At 39.0% G+C, this 16,248-nt stretch overlaps 1 protein-coding gene across 4 annotated transcripts in view; it reads left to right on the plus strand.

Annotated features, from left to right (window-relative positions):
* MIPEP (mitochondrial intermediate peptidase) overlaps window positions 1–16,248 on the plus strand; it is a 210,635-nt gene that overhangs the window by 960 nt on the left and 193,427 nt on the right. For all 4 annotated transcript variants that reach the window (XM_033237239.1, XM_033237225.1, XM_033237232.1 and 1 more), the window contains exons 2-5: window positions 2,414–2,587; window positions 7,034–7,122; window positions 9,524–9,610; window positions 13,905–13,968. In XM_033237239.1, the coding sequence (XP_033093130.1) occupies window positions 2,414–2,587; window positions 7,034–7,122; window positions 9,524–9,610; window positions 13,905–13,968 (414 nt within the window). The remainder of the gene's footprint in view (window positions 1–2,413; window positions 2,588–7,033; window positions 7,123–9,523; window positions 9,611–13,904; window positions 13,969–16,248) is intronic.

A 16,248-nucleotide genomic window follows, 5' to 3' on the forward strand; every position in this document is an offset into this window, starting at 1 on the left:
AAGGTTGGAAAGGACTTACCTGATGCCTGTTCTACTTGGAGTTTGTACATTTTGTCCGTTTTAGGTTAAGGATTACTTTTATTTTTGCCTTTTAAAATTTCATTATAGTGTATTGCCTTATAAAGAGGAGTCTAGGGTATTGTTGCACTGAGCTAAGGTGTATGATTCTGGTTTTATGTCCATTATCAGCTTTGTCTATTTTAAAATTATTTTGTGTGAAATTTGCTACACCACCTTCCTTAAGAGTATGCAGTGTTGGTATTAACATAGTTGGTGTGAGAACTGCTTGTAGGCGCTGAGGAGAAAGACGTGAGGGGAAGCCTGATTTTGGGTAGATGAGATGTAACTAATTTTAGCTTTTATTTTTCCCTTTTGTATCATGATACTCAGCACCGATAGCAGATTTTCAAATTTGTGAATTGGTTTTTGCCTTGAAAAAAAAGGTTTATTCAGTTTTTTAGCATTACAGTCACTGGTAATCCGAGAGTTCGAATTCCCGAGGGCAATACGGGCACGTTGTACTGGGAGGTGGAAGTAGTCTGCGCTTGAATCAAATTAAATCAATGTAAAGATAATATTTTGTGTAAGAACAGCTGCATATGAGTAAAGTTAACCCAACCACAGTGAGGAGGATGTTCACATACTGGAACTGTCCTGCCAAATAAATTTTGCCCCTGTTATGCTCTGTTTTAATTTGGAGTGGGCAAAGTAACCTCTTGCTTGGTGCAACTATTTGTTTCAAATAAAAACATTTAGACAAAAAAAAAAAAAGATGACATTTGTTTTTGGTCCTGATTCTCCTTTGTCCCCTACTGACTTTCTTTTATTTTTTTAACTTGTAATATATTTTGAAGAGAGATTACTAGCTTAACTTCATCCATCCCTTGTTGTAGAAAGAGTAGGCCTTATCAGGCCTGAAGGTTTACCTGCTGCTATTTCTGAAAGTCTATATGCTAAACACCTGCGAAGTTAATTAACAAAGCCTAGCGTCTGCTGTGGTCATTTGTTTCCTTCATTGAGTTCCCCCCATATGGTAGACGTTCTGTTGGATAGCTGCTTAAAGAAATGAAGGGCAGGGCTCTTGGGTCTGGAAGCCCACCTTTTCAGGAGAGACTTTCAAACAGATTGTAATTGAGATTGTAATTGTAATAGAGAAGTATAGGAAAGTGTGGGCTTTAGAGATGTACAGAGTGGGTTCGAGTTCTGGCTTTGCCAATATTAATTTGTGACCTCAAAGAAGTTTTTTCTAACCTTTTTTTTTTTTTGAGACGGAGTCTTGCTGTGTCGCCCAGGCTGGAGTGCAGTGCCGGGATCTTGGTTCACTGCAAGCTCCGCCTCCCGGGTTCATGCCACTCTGCTGTCTCAGCCTCCCCAGCAGCTGGGACTACAGGTGCACCCCGCCACGCCCGGCTAATGTTTTTGTATTTTTAGTAGAGACAGGGTTTCATCGTGTTAGCCAGGATGATCTCGATCTCCTGACCTCGTGATCCGCCCGCCTTTTCTAACCTCTTAAAGCATGTGTCCTGATCTGTAAAAGAATGATACTCTGTTCTGTAGGATTGTGTAATTGAAATGAGAACCTGTGTAAAGTAGCAGGCGCACTTCATGGTATGCGGTAGATGCATATTAAATGCTTTTTTTCTCTGCCTTCCTGAGTGTGCTAACAAGTGTGATTGAATAGGTAACAAGAGAATGGTCATTCCCATTAGATCAGTGATTTTTGTTTTTATCAAGATATTGAAATGTCTTTGGAACATATAAAATTTGCTCCCAGTTTCAGCCTATGATTTTAATATGTTCATTAAATTTTTCTAAAATATCTATTGCTTCGTGGTCAACTCATTCTCTCTATTTGATAGTTGTAGAATAATTGGTACTGTGTACTGAGATCTTACTCTGTCAGATATTGCATTTAGTACTTTACATATCCTTAGTATGTGTATCCATGCTGTAAGGTATGTATTGTTCCCATTGTACATGATGAAAAAAATATGAGGCCTAGGAGGAGAAATAACATGACCAGGGTTATAAACTAATAATAATTATGGCTAACATCTATCTATCAAATGCTATATATGCACATGCACACATAGATATATTTACATATATTATTTAATTCTTACAGCCACTCTTAGGTTCTGTAGAAGTGACAGAGCTGGATTTTGAACCCATATCATTTTTTTTTTCAGAAAATAGTTAAAAATTGAAGAAAAATTATGTCCTGGAAACATTTTTAGTGTAATTTATGTGGAGTGATATGGGGAGTATGATAGTGGTATCCGTGATCACAGGTATAACATGATACCCCAATGAAAGCCAAGATTTCCTTTGTGATAAAAGTCAGTTTAGTAAATATTTAAAAAGCACAGTTTTGAATTTTGGTTATAAATCAGACGTATTCTTTGGTTCTAAGGGTCTTTTTGGAGTTCCTGAGCTCAGTGCCCCAGAAGGATTTCGTATTGCACAAGAAGAAGCCTTGAGAAAGACAGAGTTGCTTGTGGACCGTGCGTGTTCCACCCCACCTGGGCCCCAGACCGTGCTGATCTTCGATGAGCTCTCGGATTCCTTGTGCAGAGTGGCTGACTTGGTAAGATGCTTTGCCTTAGACTTGAAGCTACCTCTCTTTCAACCTGCTAAAATTTAAGTGAAAGTTATCCTTTGTTGTTTACTATTAATATTAGATTATAAATTTAAAAATGTCTGAAACTGAGATCCATTAGGTATGATTTTTTATGATGAAATATGTCATTAGGAATGGGGAAAATGTTATCAGAAAAGGTGATATTTAGAACTTGTACTTTAATATGTATATTTAATAAAATATACATGTAATATAACGAATGATTAATAATATAGCAAATATTTGCTATAGTTGGGTAATATATATTTACATATATATTCATTTGACAGAGGTTCTTCATTTATGAACGCTTCTCCCCAAATTCTAAGAACACTTTATGTGTACGTTTACAACAAAATTCCTCTTTTTCTTTTTTTTGCTGTAATAGAGACAGGGTCTCCCTGTGTTCCCCGGGCTAGTCTTGAACTCCTGGCCTCAAGTGAACCTACTGCCTCAGCCTCCCAAAGTGCTGGGATTATAAGTGTGAGCCACTTATTTTTCATAAGAGGTGTGAGAACCAGTTTTAATAAACCTTTTCAGGAATGCTTTTTTTTTTTTAATTAAAAAATAAGTTTTAACATCAAAATAATTGTAAAGCCTTTTTTTTTTTTTAACATTTTAAAATTGAAATAGAAGTGTATACCTAGATCTCTTCACCAACTAGGAAATCCATTGCTGAGATAGCAAAATTTTCTTTTTCTTTTTTTTTTCATTTTTCATGTTTAATTTTAATATACCTCATGTATATATTCATGAGGTGCACGAGATGTTTTGATAGGGGCGTGCACTGCACAGTGATCACATCCGGGAAAACACGGTCTCCATCCCCTTAAGCTTTTATCCTTTGTGTTACAAACAGCCCAATTATACTCTTAGTTATTTTAAAATCTACAATTATTATTGCGTGTAGTCACCCTGTTGTGCTATCAACTAGCAGGTCTTACTCATTCTTCCTGTTTTTTTGTACCCATTAACCATTCCCACCTCCCCCACACCACCCTGCTACCCTCCCCAGCCTCTGGTAACTGTCCTTCTACTCTTTATTTCCTTGAGTCAGTTGTGTCTATTTTTACGTCCCACAAATGAGTGAGAACGTGTGATGTTTGTCTTTCTGTGCCTGACTTATTCCAGTTAACATAATGACCATCCATGTTGTTGCAAATGACAATATCATTCTTTTTTATGGCTGAGTAGCACTCCATTGTGTGTAAGTCCCACATTTTCTCTGTCCATTCGTCTGTTCATGGACACTTGGGTTGCTTCCAAATCTTGGATGTTGTGAACAGAGCTGCAGCAAACGTGGAACTGCAGATATCTCTTCCATATATTCATTTCCAGGAAGCGGGATTTTCTGTCAGCCTGAAGGAGCCAACTCTTGGTGACTCTTGTCAAGGAAAGCAGCACACACAATTTAAATAGTGATCATTTATGATCCTGTCTACATGGTATTGAACTACATAGGTTTTTCCCTCACATTTAGTCAATGTTGAGCACACAGTAGTGTGCCAAACACTGTCTAGGCATGAGGTATACGTGCAGGAATGAAACAGCACAGTCTCTTACTTCATGGAGTTTATATTCTGGCATTAACTTGTTTTAGATTTAACTAGGCGGTAGGCCCTTTCTACAGCCTAGTTAGCTGAAGAAGCTTTCTCTGGATGAGCTGAAGTAACCTTCTCAGCATAGCTCCATTTTCACAAGAGGGAAGAAAAGCACTGGGTGATGAAGGGATGTGCTCGCTGTCGCCTGGCCAGCGTGTGGTGCAGCTGGGCTGCCAGACCAGGCAGGATATCTGTCAAGCTCTTCTTCCTCCTGTTCCAACCGTTTCAGGGCTGGCTGGCTGCTCAGGTCTCATGAACCCTTACCTGGAAAGGTTGCAAAGTTTGTTAACCTCTCCATCTTTAAATATATATATATACTTGTTTTTAAAATTATTATACAGTAAAATTGACTTCTTTTGGAGGATGGTACGGTTCTGTGAATTTTAGCTTGTATAAATTTGTGCAACCCTCACCACAATCAGGATACAAAGCTGTTCCATCAACCCCCAAGTCTCCCTTTATAGTCACACCCACCCCTCCCCACTAACCTCTGGCAACCACTAATCTGTTCTCTATCCCTATAGTTTTGCCTTTTCTAGAATGTCACCTAAGTGGAATCCTGTATACCTTTTGACTGACTTCTTTGGCCCAGCATAACTCATCCCCATCTTTATTTTTTCCTTTTTTGGAAAATGTCCTTCCACCCACACACTTCTTGACTTGAGCATTAACACCTTTCAGATATGTTCACCACAAGCTTCCCGGTCTTAAGGAAACTGAGAAAGTATCTTATTGTAAAGGGTTTTTCTCTGGAGTGAAGTTGCAGGCTCTGGGTAGTTCTGTTTGTACTGGGTTTTTGTTCTGTGCCTCCAATATGTGCATAGGAAATGTGTCCTTGAATGGTGGGGTAGCTGTGGAAACGCACTGCTCAAAAGATGGTTTCATACCCTGTTCACCTAATTGTGTCACTGAAATCACAAAAGGAAAATCTGTGTCAGTGAATTTCACTGTATAGTCAATCATCCAGATTGGAGGATCTGTGGAGTCAATCTACCTTGGATCAAAAATATTTAGGAAAAAAAAATTTGCATTCATACTGAACATGTACAGACTTTTTTTTCTTGTCACGGTTCCATAAAACAATACAGTGTAACAGCTATTTACATATTATTTACATTCATTAGGTATTACAAGTAATCTAGAGATGATTTGACATATGGGATGTACTGTGTATCACTTATATGCAAGTACTACACCATTTTCTATCAGAGACTTGAGCATCTGTGGATTCCGGTATGTGTGGGAGGATCTAACCTTTGCCCACTGATACTGAGGGGTGACCGTTGGCGTGGCTGTCACAAATCGCAGAATTCACTGTGTATTTTTTGTCTTGGTCTTCATCTTAATCAGTATTCTAGGATTTTTTTCTACATTTTCGCTTTTGGTCTTCACTAAAAGATTTTAACTTCTCTGCCCTGTATCTTATTTTGACATTTTTAATGTTTATGTATAATAATATCTCATTTTGAAAACTTAAAAAAAGATGTGATTTATACATGTAGTCATCTGGATAAAAAAGAACCTTTCTCTGTTTTCGATTTTTAAGATATTACCTGCCAGTAAGATTAGTACTGTTATAAGACAATCATTTTATAAACTGTTTTTCACCAAGTAGTCATTTTATTTTGTTTTCTTTTTTTAATACAGTTTCTATGTAACAGAACTGTTTTCCTCATCACTATTACGAATCAGTTTTTAATATGTATGCTAATGTTTTGAATTTTAATATTGATTATAAATTCACAACCTGTAGATTAGTAATTTGTAAAAAAAAATGTTGTAAATTTACGTAACTCATTTTTCAGCTACCTTGGTACTAATGTTATTTTATCGTTACCAACTGTTACAACAAATATACCAAACTATGGGCTTAAATGTTTTGGCATTAAAAACTATTTGATAATAAAATTAGGAAATTTTGTGGTGATTTTATTTCATGTTATAGTCACACATTTTCTTGGCAAATGAAGAAAATATTTAGTGTTTTGTAGTTTATCTGCTTTTTGACATGAAAACGAAAATTTAGTTGTACATCATTTTATGTTTTTAAAAAATTTTCACTCATTTTAATTTCTAATGACTTCAGTAGCAGCAGCAGTAGTTGTATACAGTATTACGTGGAGACTGTGAACTCATATTTTATTAAAAGGACTATAAAGAGACTGTGCCTTTGTTTTTTGCACAAAGACTACAATGTAGTTAAATCAAAGACTAGAATGTAGTTAAATGGGTTTTGAAACTATACTATATGTGTTAGTTAAAAAAAGCCTCTAAGAGTTGTTTTCTGTAGATAAGTTAACATGTGAGAACCATACTGCACATAATTTTAGCCAGAAAGTTGTAGAATATTTTAAACCAGTGCCTGCTCTTTTGAAATAAAGAACTAGAGGGCGTGGTGGCAGGCACCTGTAGTCACAGCTACATGGGAGGCTGAGGCAGAAGAATGGCGTGAACCCGAGAGGCGGAGCTTGCAGTGAGTTGAGATTGTGCCACTGCACTCCAGCCTGGGCGACTCTGCCTCAAAAAAAGAAAAAAGGAAGAATTTGCTTGGTGTTTGTATTTGAAAGAGAAAAACTTTTCTGAAATAAAGTTTTTTTTTTGGAATGAAAGCAACTTGGTTTCAAGGAATAACAGAATTAAATGTTCTGAAAGAAGCTGCTTTGCTTCTCTCACTTAGGAGAAAGTCAGTAATGGAAGTGCACAGGCCAGGCCAATGGCACATCTTAAAACCTGGTTTTCATTCTCACCCTCAGATCCTGGAAGAAAGCTTCTCATCAAATTCCCTGTTGGTTTTGTCTTTCCCCTTTATTAGGCTGATTTTGTGAAAATTGCTCACCCTGAGCCAGCATTCAGAGAAGCCGCGGAAGAAGCTTGTAGAAGTATTGGCACCATGGTAGAGAAGTATGTGCTGTTCTCCTGCCCCCTTCTGTGCCAAGTCCTGTTCTCCTGCCGCCTTCTGTACCTAGTCCTGGGTGATCCGGTTTCATGGACTTGTGCAGTTTTGTCCAGTCTCTAGTGCTTGTCCCCCGCCCAGCAGGGTGGGAGGTGTGAGTGACCAGGGGTGGCCAGAGGGAGGGCTCAGGACAGGCCCGTGGCTCACCTCACAGGCGGGCCCTGGGCCTCGGGGCTGGTTGGCTTTTCTTTCCGTCATTTCCTTGTCTGTAAATGGGGTGTAAAGTTAACCCTGCCTCAGGGTCCTTGTGAGGGTTAAATGAGATCAGTGTAAAGGTGTCCCTTGATAATCTGAGATCGTAGACACCCAGGATTCTTGTCATCACCATTATCACTTACCTTAAACAAGGGCTTTTAGTATCCTAGTGGCAAGTTGAACTTACTAGATTCTCGCTTGATTAAATTGCTGTTGCATCAGTGGCTGTGGGCCACAGGGCGAGAAGCCAAAATGCTCTGTAAACAGTGTCCTTGTGGCCTCTGTCAGTTGGAATTAGGGGAGTCTAGGGAGGCCGTAAAAGTCTGTGGGAGGGCTGGAGCAGGCTCTGGCTGAGGCTGTGATGGAGTGAATTATTTTAAAGTGATTTTGAGGTAAATGTAAATGTTTTCAAGCCACTTATGAGAGCTCCATAGTGCTTGTTAAAATAACTTATTGGTGGACAGTGCTGTATTCCAACACACTTTGCTGCATGGCACCATGCCAGGCAGTGTATAGAGCTAGGGAGAGTCCTGGGCTCTCCAGCATGGATTTACAACAGGGAAAAGGGGGTAACACGAGAAGACAATTTCGTATACCAGAAGTTGTTGGAGGAGGAGAGTGATGGCTTCTCTGGTTAGATGAGGCTTCCTTGGAAGACCCAGTACTTCAGGATGTGCAGCAGCTGTTTTTCCCCAGGTCAGGCCACATGTGTTCACTTTGGCACGATCGTGTGTGACTTTTCCCACAGCCGCTGAAAACCAGCTCGTGGAATGGGGTAGAACTGGGCCCTGCAGAGTGCAGGCGCTGGGCACGCTCACAGGGCTGAAAGCGGGGACTCCCTGGGAGAAAGCTTTGCCTTTCGGGAAAGGCCTCTGGCAAGTCGTCCGCAGTGGGCTGCCTGCTCGAGGCGCTCTGCACACTGTTTCCTGCCGAATTAGACACAGGCTGGTCTCATGGACAGTCACTCTTCATTTTGTGGGAGGACAAATACAGACAGAAGTATGGGCTCTAACTCAGGGTCTTCCAACGTAAAACATACTGGGACGATTTCTTTCAACCTCTGCAGTGGGGGCAGTGCACGGTTTCCTTAAACCTCAGCAGTGGGGGCAGAGCGGGCAGCCTCTGAACTGCTGTCCCTTTGCCATGGAATGGCTCCACGGGTGAGCAGGTTAGGAGGAGGTAGGCCTTGGCACTCACTCTCTGCGTGACTTCTGGGATCCACGTATGGGAGTCTGGCCCTCCTTGGTGAGTGTTTTTTAATGAGTAATGACTACCTCCGTTTCACTGGTATTTGGGAAGGCCAATGAGAATGGTAACAGAAACCTTTCGATTGATATAAATCTTCAGTGTTTTTTTGTGAACCAACTGAGGAACAGGAGTATCATTGACTCTGTGAGTAGAGACTGGTGAGTGGTTCTTACAACCTTATCCGTCCTGGAAGGCCTACCCAGCAGGGTGCAGGCTGTATCTAGACCCAGCTCACTATTCAGCTCTGAGAGGGCCATGGCATTTGCATTTAGGGAAGAGGATTGGGTTCCTGCCAGTGGTATTATGGGGTGGTTGGAACCACTGCCCAGCCTTGGGCCCTTTGCTCTCTGAATGGCACAACTGCTCAACAGTGGCCATGGTTCATTCACATAGGAAATGTGTGCTGCACACATGATCTCATTTAATCCTCACGACAGCCTAAGGTCTAAATAACGTGTCCAAGGTCCCAGAGCAGTTACAGGGCCAGTCTTGCATCCCAGTTGCGTGGCGCTGAAGCCTGTGTCCTGAGCTCTCCCTTACAGCGTTTTTAAATTTAAAAATTAGCTGGGCGTGGCGGTGTGTGCCTGTAGTCCCAACTACTTGAGAGGCTGAGGTGGAAGGATCACTTGAGCCCAGAAGATGGAGGCTGCAGTGAGCTGTGATTGTGCCACTGCACTCCAGCCTGGGTGACAGAGTAAGACCCTGTCTCCAAAATAAGGGAAAGAAAGAAAGAAGGGAAGGAGAAAAGGGAAGGAAAGTGGGAAGGAAGGATGGTTACACTGTTCCTGGTAGGTTATGCTATTCAGCTTCTGGGCATGTGTATGGTACAATCTGACACCATTCTTTTCATGTAAAGTTAAGGTATTCGAAAGTCAACTAATTTTTTTACATTTCTAATTTTTCTAGGTTGAACACAAATGTGGATTTATATCAAAGTTTGCAAAAATTACTAGCTGATAAAAAACTTGTGGATTCCCTTGATCCAGAAACAAGGTACTCACTCATTTCTTTGCCTTGATTGTGACTGTGACTCTAGAGGTGAGGTTGGGAGACTCTCCCTCAGGGCCTCTGTATTTGCAGCCTCTTCTGTCTGGAATGTTCCTCCCCAGGTATCTTTATGACTCCTGCACTTTCTCTAGGGCTCCACTCAAATGGTGTCTCCTCCCAAATCTTTACACAGGGTCAGACTCCATCCTCTGATCCTGATTTATTTTTCTTCATAGCCCTCATTCCTTCCAACGTATCCTATTTGTTTATTTATCCATCATCTATCTCACCAGACTGCAGGCTCCTTGAAGGTAGGGCTTGGTCTGTTTTGTTCCCAGCTGCATCCTCAGTACCTACACATTCATGGCATGTGGTCGGTGCCCGACTAATGAGTGAACTCCTGTAGACAGTTAATAATTATGCTTAGCTTTATGCTCAAAGTTCCATAATTGATACTATCAGAAAATAAAAGCAAATTGATTTTATCTACTGGGAGGATGTCAAGATGCTTGTAATGATTTGCTTTGGTTCATTAGGCTACATTTATAAATCTGAATCGAAAAGGCCTTACTTCTAAATCAACACGTTAGAATATTTGATATAGGAACCTAGACATCTTACTTCTTTGCTCAAATGCAATCGTCAGTGGAGTAGGGTTTGTCTTTAACCTGCTTATATGTATGTCATAACACAGATTAATTTTTTTCTCATTTATCCCTGTTTTATCTACTTTTTATTGGTGGGACACTTCCTCCCACAACTTGATTCTTTCTGATCCTGTTTCCTTCTCCTATTTTGTCTCCATATGTGGCTGATTGACCCCAAATGAAGCCATTTTCTATAGGGACCAATTGATCATCCAGGTTGCTGTTAATCTAACACATGAGCAGCATGGTGTGTGAGTAGCTCAGTCTTCAAGGGGTTATTTTCACCTGCCTGGCAGCTGTGCAGGGACCTAGTGGTGTTTTACTTTATCAGTCCTGATGCTTAGGACACTAGTAAAGCTAGCTGTGTCATCACTGTCGTTTAAGCTTTATCGTTATCTTGCTTTCATTAGCAAAGCAAGGAAAAGTTGAATTCCTATTAATTGTGCCAGATTTATACTGAACTGATACTGACTTTGAATAACAACAAACCAATGTAAAAAATAGAAGGTTATTCATAATCTCTATTTACTAAAGATTGACATGCCCCTGTTGGTGTATAAAAATTGTAGTGGACTAACAGACCATTTTAGATAGAAAGGACTTGTAGTGATAGGATCCATACCACATTTCTAGATATTATTAAAAATGCCAATAGGAATTTTTAAATAATAAAATGATAAATCTATTGGGGAAAATAAACTGGGTAGAATGTCAACAGTCTAGAAAAGAAAAGCAACTTGCAAGTAGGAGAGAAGAAGAATTGGAAGTCATAATTATTGCAGTATCATGGCACTTATATATCATTGAGTATTGTCTATCCCCTAGAAATAATTATATTTTGGAATCATTCATATGGCAAAATATAAGGCAGTGGCTAAAGCAAAGAATTACAGATTTAATAAACTCTTGTCTGGTAAGTTAATGCACAGAGGAAATGATTTAAATTAACTCGTCATCTTATTCTTAGATTCAATCCTTGAAATACTAGTTCTCTGAGATGTTCAGAAATTTTCTCAGAAGGGTTCCTTCAGTCAGTAAGTTTGGAAATCTAATGTATCAATGTATTTCCCTGCTTGAAGAATTTTAGTAGCTTAGAGTCTCTGAGAAGGCAGGCCATAAAGAAACCTGTTTAACTTGGGGTTTTTCTAAAGCCATTAAGAGCTTTCATGTATGCAAAGAAGATAATCACATTCTCCAGAAGATATAATGGAGGGAAAATTCTAGCTGCAAGAACGGCCAAAGCTGTAACACATGTTGGAATGAACTTAGGAAGGTAGAGGCACTGCGACACACATGACATCTAGGAAGCATGCAAGCGACCGAAATGGAGAAACATTCTGTATTCTTAAGGAAGAAGAAAGCTCGGTAGTGTTTATTACTATAAGTTTAACGCTATCTAATTTATAAATAATTTTTTTATTGTTACTTAAAATTATTTTGAAGTCATAGAGAATAAATATGCCGGAATAGGCAGGAAAACTCTTGTAAGGAAAAGTACTAAAAAGGGACTTATAGCAGATAGTAGACGATATAAAAATGCTGTATTTAAAGAGCATTATACTTAAAAATGTCAGAATAGTCAATGAGATCAATGGAAGAATAGAGAAAATTTAGACACAGACACAGATATTACAGTAAGACTATTTGGTACGTGCTAAAAGTGTCATTTCACATCAGTAGGGAAAGACTTGGTTTTCAGGAAATGATGTTAGACCAGTGGATAACCATTTGGGGTTAAAAAAGTAGATTGATTAAAGATGTAAATATTTTTAAAAGAAATTATAAAACTAGTGGTAATCTTGGGATGTGGAAGGTCTTTCTTGTCATGATACAAACTCATACCGCAGAAAGGTTCGTTGATTTTTATTATATAAACATTGCAAACTTTGGGATGGCAAAACGCTTCCACATTCAAAGTCAGAACACAAGAATGTGAAAAAATGGTTCTTAGGTGACAAAGGGTTAATATATTAACTATGTTAAGAGAACTTTCAAATTACCTTAAACGAAGAGGAAAGAAAACCCCCTTATAGAAAAATGGGCAAAAGATTCTCTTTGTGAAACTCTTATTTCACAAAATAAGGAATAGCGACAGATGGCCCTAAAACTGATAGCAGTGTGCTACAGGTGTCACAGTGGCAACAAGTGTGAAGTGGGTGGCAGTGCATCTCCAGAATGGAACTGCGGGGTTGGACTTTGGCTTCAGAGCTTGCGAAGCCCTAGTTTTCTCCTTTGTAAAAGGGAAATAAAAAGTACTTCCTAAGAATCACATGAGATGCAAGGAAAATAATTTGTATCCAGTGCTTTGCTCTGTACCTGGCATGAGACCCACCACCCTTAAGGAAAAGTAGAATGAAGCAAAACTTTGTCAGCCAGCAGCTGACAAAGTTGAAACAGAATCTAAGAAGAGTACTTCTGGTTTGGGATGCTGGGTCCTCTAGTTACGTGTAAGTTGATAAGTCTTTATGGAGGAGCGTTTGGTAGTATATATCAATGTGCATACTTTTGGATTAATTTCTCGGAATTTATCCTAAGGAAACAAACAAGGATTAAAAAATGGAACAAGGATTTTTATTATATTATGGTTCATGGGAGTGGGAGAATAAAAACATTTGCATTCTATATGACAATACAAAACAAGCATCAAAAGCCAACTTTTTGAAGAACGTTTAAAGACATGGAGAACTGTTCAATGTTTGTGATATAATTTTACAAGAAAAGGCAAGTGTAAATGTATACAGTTGGGCCTTAATTATTCTAAATTCTAAATTATTCTAAATATATAATATATATATAGCATTAAAAGTAGATTGAAAGGAAATACAAGAATTTTAGTAGTCATTATCTTTGATAGGATTAGTGATTTTAAATGTTTCGTATGTTTCTGCAATACAGTTTTGTCACATAATAGACCTATATTGTGTAATATGATAAACGTACACTATAAATTTCTATTCAAGGTATATTTGACGTAATAATCAGGAAGGTAAATATATCTACTTTGAAAACTCAAGGAAAGCCATAAGAGTAGATCAAATATTTGATTATTTCCATCCAATGTTGTTGGTTTTTTTTTTTTAAATACCGTTGACCAAAAAAAAAAAAAAAGGTATTACATTTGAAATTGGTTCCAAGCGTGAAGCAGGAGTAAAAAGAAAGAAAACAATTCTCATTAGCCAAGAAAGTCAGCGTCCAGTGCAGCATCAAAGGATTTAATATTCTAAATAGCTGCTACTGGCTGGAAGAAAAACTGAAAATCTCACGCAGAGGGCCTTTGAAAAATTGTCCAAATATAAAACCTGTTTTATGTTTTTAATTATTATTTAGGATTTGGATTGAGTTGAAATAAATAAGTAATTATTATGGTGGCTTTCACAGGTTTGTACTCTCTGAATAAAGGAATAAGCTCTTATATGACGAGCCAATCATAATTGTCAGTCAGATAGATGTTTTGCCTGACTTCTGAGGATATTAAGATCCTTGTTTAAAACAAAGAGTGTGTGTGTGTGTGTGTGTCTGTGTGTGTGTGTGTGTTTTGAAAAAACTTTTGGCAGTAAGGCTCAAAAAGACTGATTTATTTAACAAAAAACCACAATTATTTTTGTTAGTAATTTTTATTACCTGTTATAACCTGGGGCTTATTTCATTTATAGGCGAGTGGCTGAACTGTTTATGTTTGATTTTGAAATTAGTGGAATCCATCTAGACAAAGAAAAGGTACATCTTTTCTCTGTTTTTTTGACTCTTCCTGTTTTACTAACATTTAGTTGATATCATTATTGCTACAGTCCTTGTGTATATTGCTTGAATTTGCATACTGCAAAAATGTGCAGGTCTTTTTATCTGTTATGAAATTCTTCTATAGATTGTATTTGAATGTAGCCCCCTCCCTGGAAGTTGACCTATTACACCATGATAATTCAGAATTAAGAAAGACTTGAGCCAAGTGGAGTGTTTTAGATATCATGGAATTAGGATGAGATAGGCAATATCAGGAAAGACTGCCAAGTGAATGGGAAAGCTGATGTCATTGAAGATGGGTAGTACAGAGAATATCATGAAGACCTGACGTAAGTGTACTGATTTGTATTATGTGTGTGTTTGGCAGATGCAGCAAGCATAGATTACGCAGCGTTTACGCTGGGATGGAGGCCTTCTACCTAGTCCAGCCCCTTCATTTTACAGATGTGGAAACAAGACAAAGTGATTTGTTCAAGTTGCCATCCTAACTAACAAATGGCCAATGTCAGTTCTTAACATTTCTAACACTGGCCAGTGTTCTTTTTAGCGCGTAACATCCTGAGAAACCAAGTGCCTCATTTCAGTTTTAAACTCAGGGTTGGAAGAACAGGAGAGACCTGACATCATTGGAAGTTCAGCCTGCCCCACAGTCTCCCCAACTCCCCTGCGGTCTAGACTATTATGACTTTGTTTATTTGTTTTAAACGGTAATACATTTTTCCTAGTAAATATGGTAGAATTAAACCACTTACCTATGAAGAGATTCAGTTATCAGAATATCTTGAAAGTAGAAGGTAGGGCCTTGGGAATATGCATCACACACAGTAGATGTTACCGTGTTGATAGGTGCCGAGTTTGAGTAATGCTGGAACCTTCACACATTTGATGTGTCTGTGTGGTGTTAAAGGCCCGGCATGGGATTCCTGGTCTGACCCTGAGCCAGGACGTGCCTTCCCAGTGGCCCATGAGGCTTATGGGCTCCACTGTAAACTCAAATTGCCTAAAGTGACCACATTTGCCCCCTTCCAAATCAGTTCTTCATTAATACTTCCCTGTAAAATAAAATTTTGGAGTGAGTTCTATTCTTTCCCTTCCTAATATTCTCATATCTTCTAACCAAGTCCTTGCATTGTTCCTACAGTCCTGCATCTGTCTGCATCCCAAAAGCAAATCATCTTGATTCTTATCACCAAACACCTGGGCTGTTCTTAAGGCCTCTGTCTTCCTAACAGTCATTATATTTAACATCAGCTGAGCACTTGCTATTTTAAATCATCTGTTTCTCATCAAATCTTCACAACAACTTTGAGCTTGGTGCTGCTATTACTTCTGGCTTTTTTAGATGAAGAAACCAAAGCTGTAGAGGTTGTGGGAGGTTATTTTGTAAGCCAGACAGGCTCCAGAGCCTGCATGGCCAGCATGTCACCATCCTGCTGGTCAGTCTTCCCTGTCTGTGTACATTGGATTAGTTTTCATAAAACATTGATTTGTTACTTTCCTGCCCAGAATCGTCCTGTGGACTTCCCATAGTCTAGTGAACTGGCAAAGTTAACATATAACAGAGAGCTCACACTCGTGGCTGTGCTCCAGCTGTCAGCCCCTCATACACAGTGTCCTCCCCGGTGTGTGGTGCGCTGTCCTCCTAAGCCTGCTCACCAGGTTTCCCTGGCCGAAATCCCCATGAAGGCTTCATCCTCACGCCACATTGTCTGTGAAGCTTTTATCCGTCCCCCAGGTGGCATTTTGTATTCATCTGAATGCATTTTACTTATTTCATGTAGCATTCTTCTTTACCTCTTGGTGATGATGCTGCTGTTATTGTTGTGTTGCTTATCTAAATTCTAGGCTTACAAAGGATCGAGAACATGGATCATGTTTTTTAGTGCATATTAGTTTTGGACTCAAAGTATTGAGTGAATGTATGACAAATCATAATAATGCTAGCTATCATCAAGTTTGATATCTTCAGAAGGAAGGTTGCTAGTAGAGAATCCAGGTGAATAGTTTTAGTTTTTATGTATCCTCATGAAGGATGCTTTTGAAACTTTGCTGACAAATAATATAGGTTCAGTTTCACCAGCATAGACATTGCCGCTTTTATCTAACATACTATCACAGTGTAGCTCCTTTTTCCCAGTGAGCAGCTCCCTGGGGAACCCATCAATATTGAATATGCAGGTAAAGTAAACCTGCTCAGTTTTCCCTTTGTAACTTCCATGTCTGTTCTCAAAGGTGCTCCACTAGGACAGAATATAA

Source organism: Trachypithecus francoisi, unplaced genomic scaffold (genome assembly GCF_009764315.1).
Source record: "Trachypithecus francoisi isolate TF-2019V2 unplaced genomic scaffold, Tfra_2.0 Contig01461, whole genome shotgun sequence".
NCBI lineage: Eukaryota > Metazoa > Chordata > Mammalia > Primates > Cercopithecidae > Trachypithecus > Trachypithecus francoisi.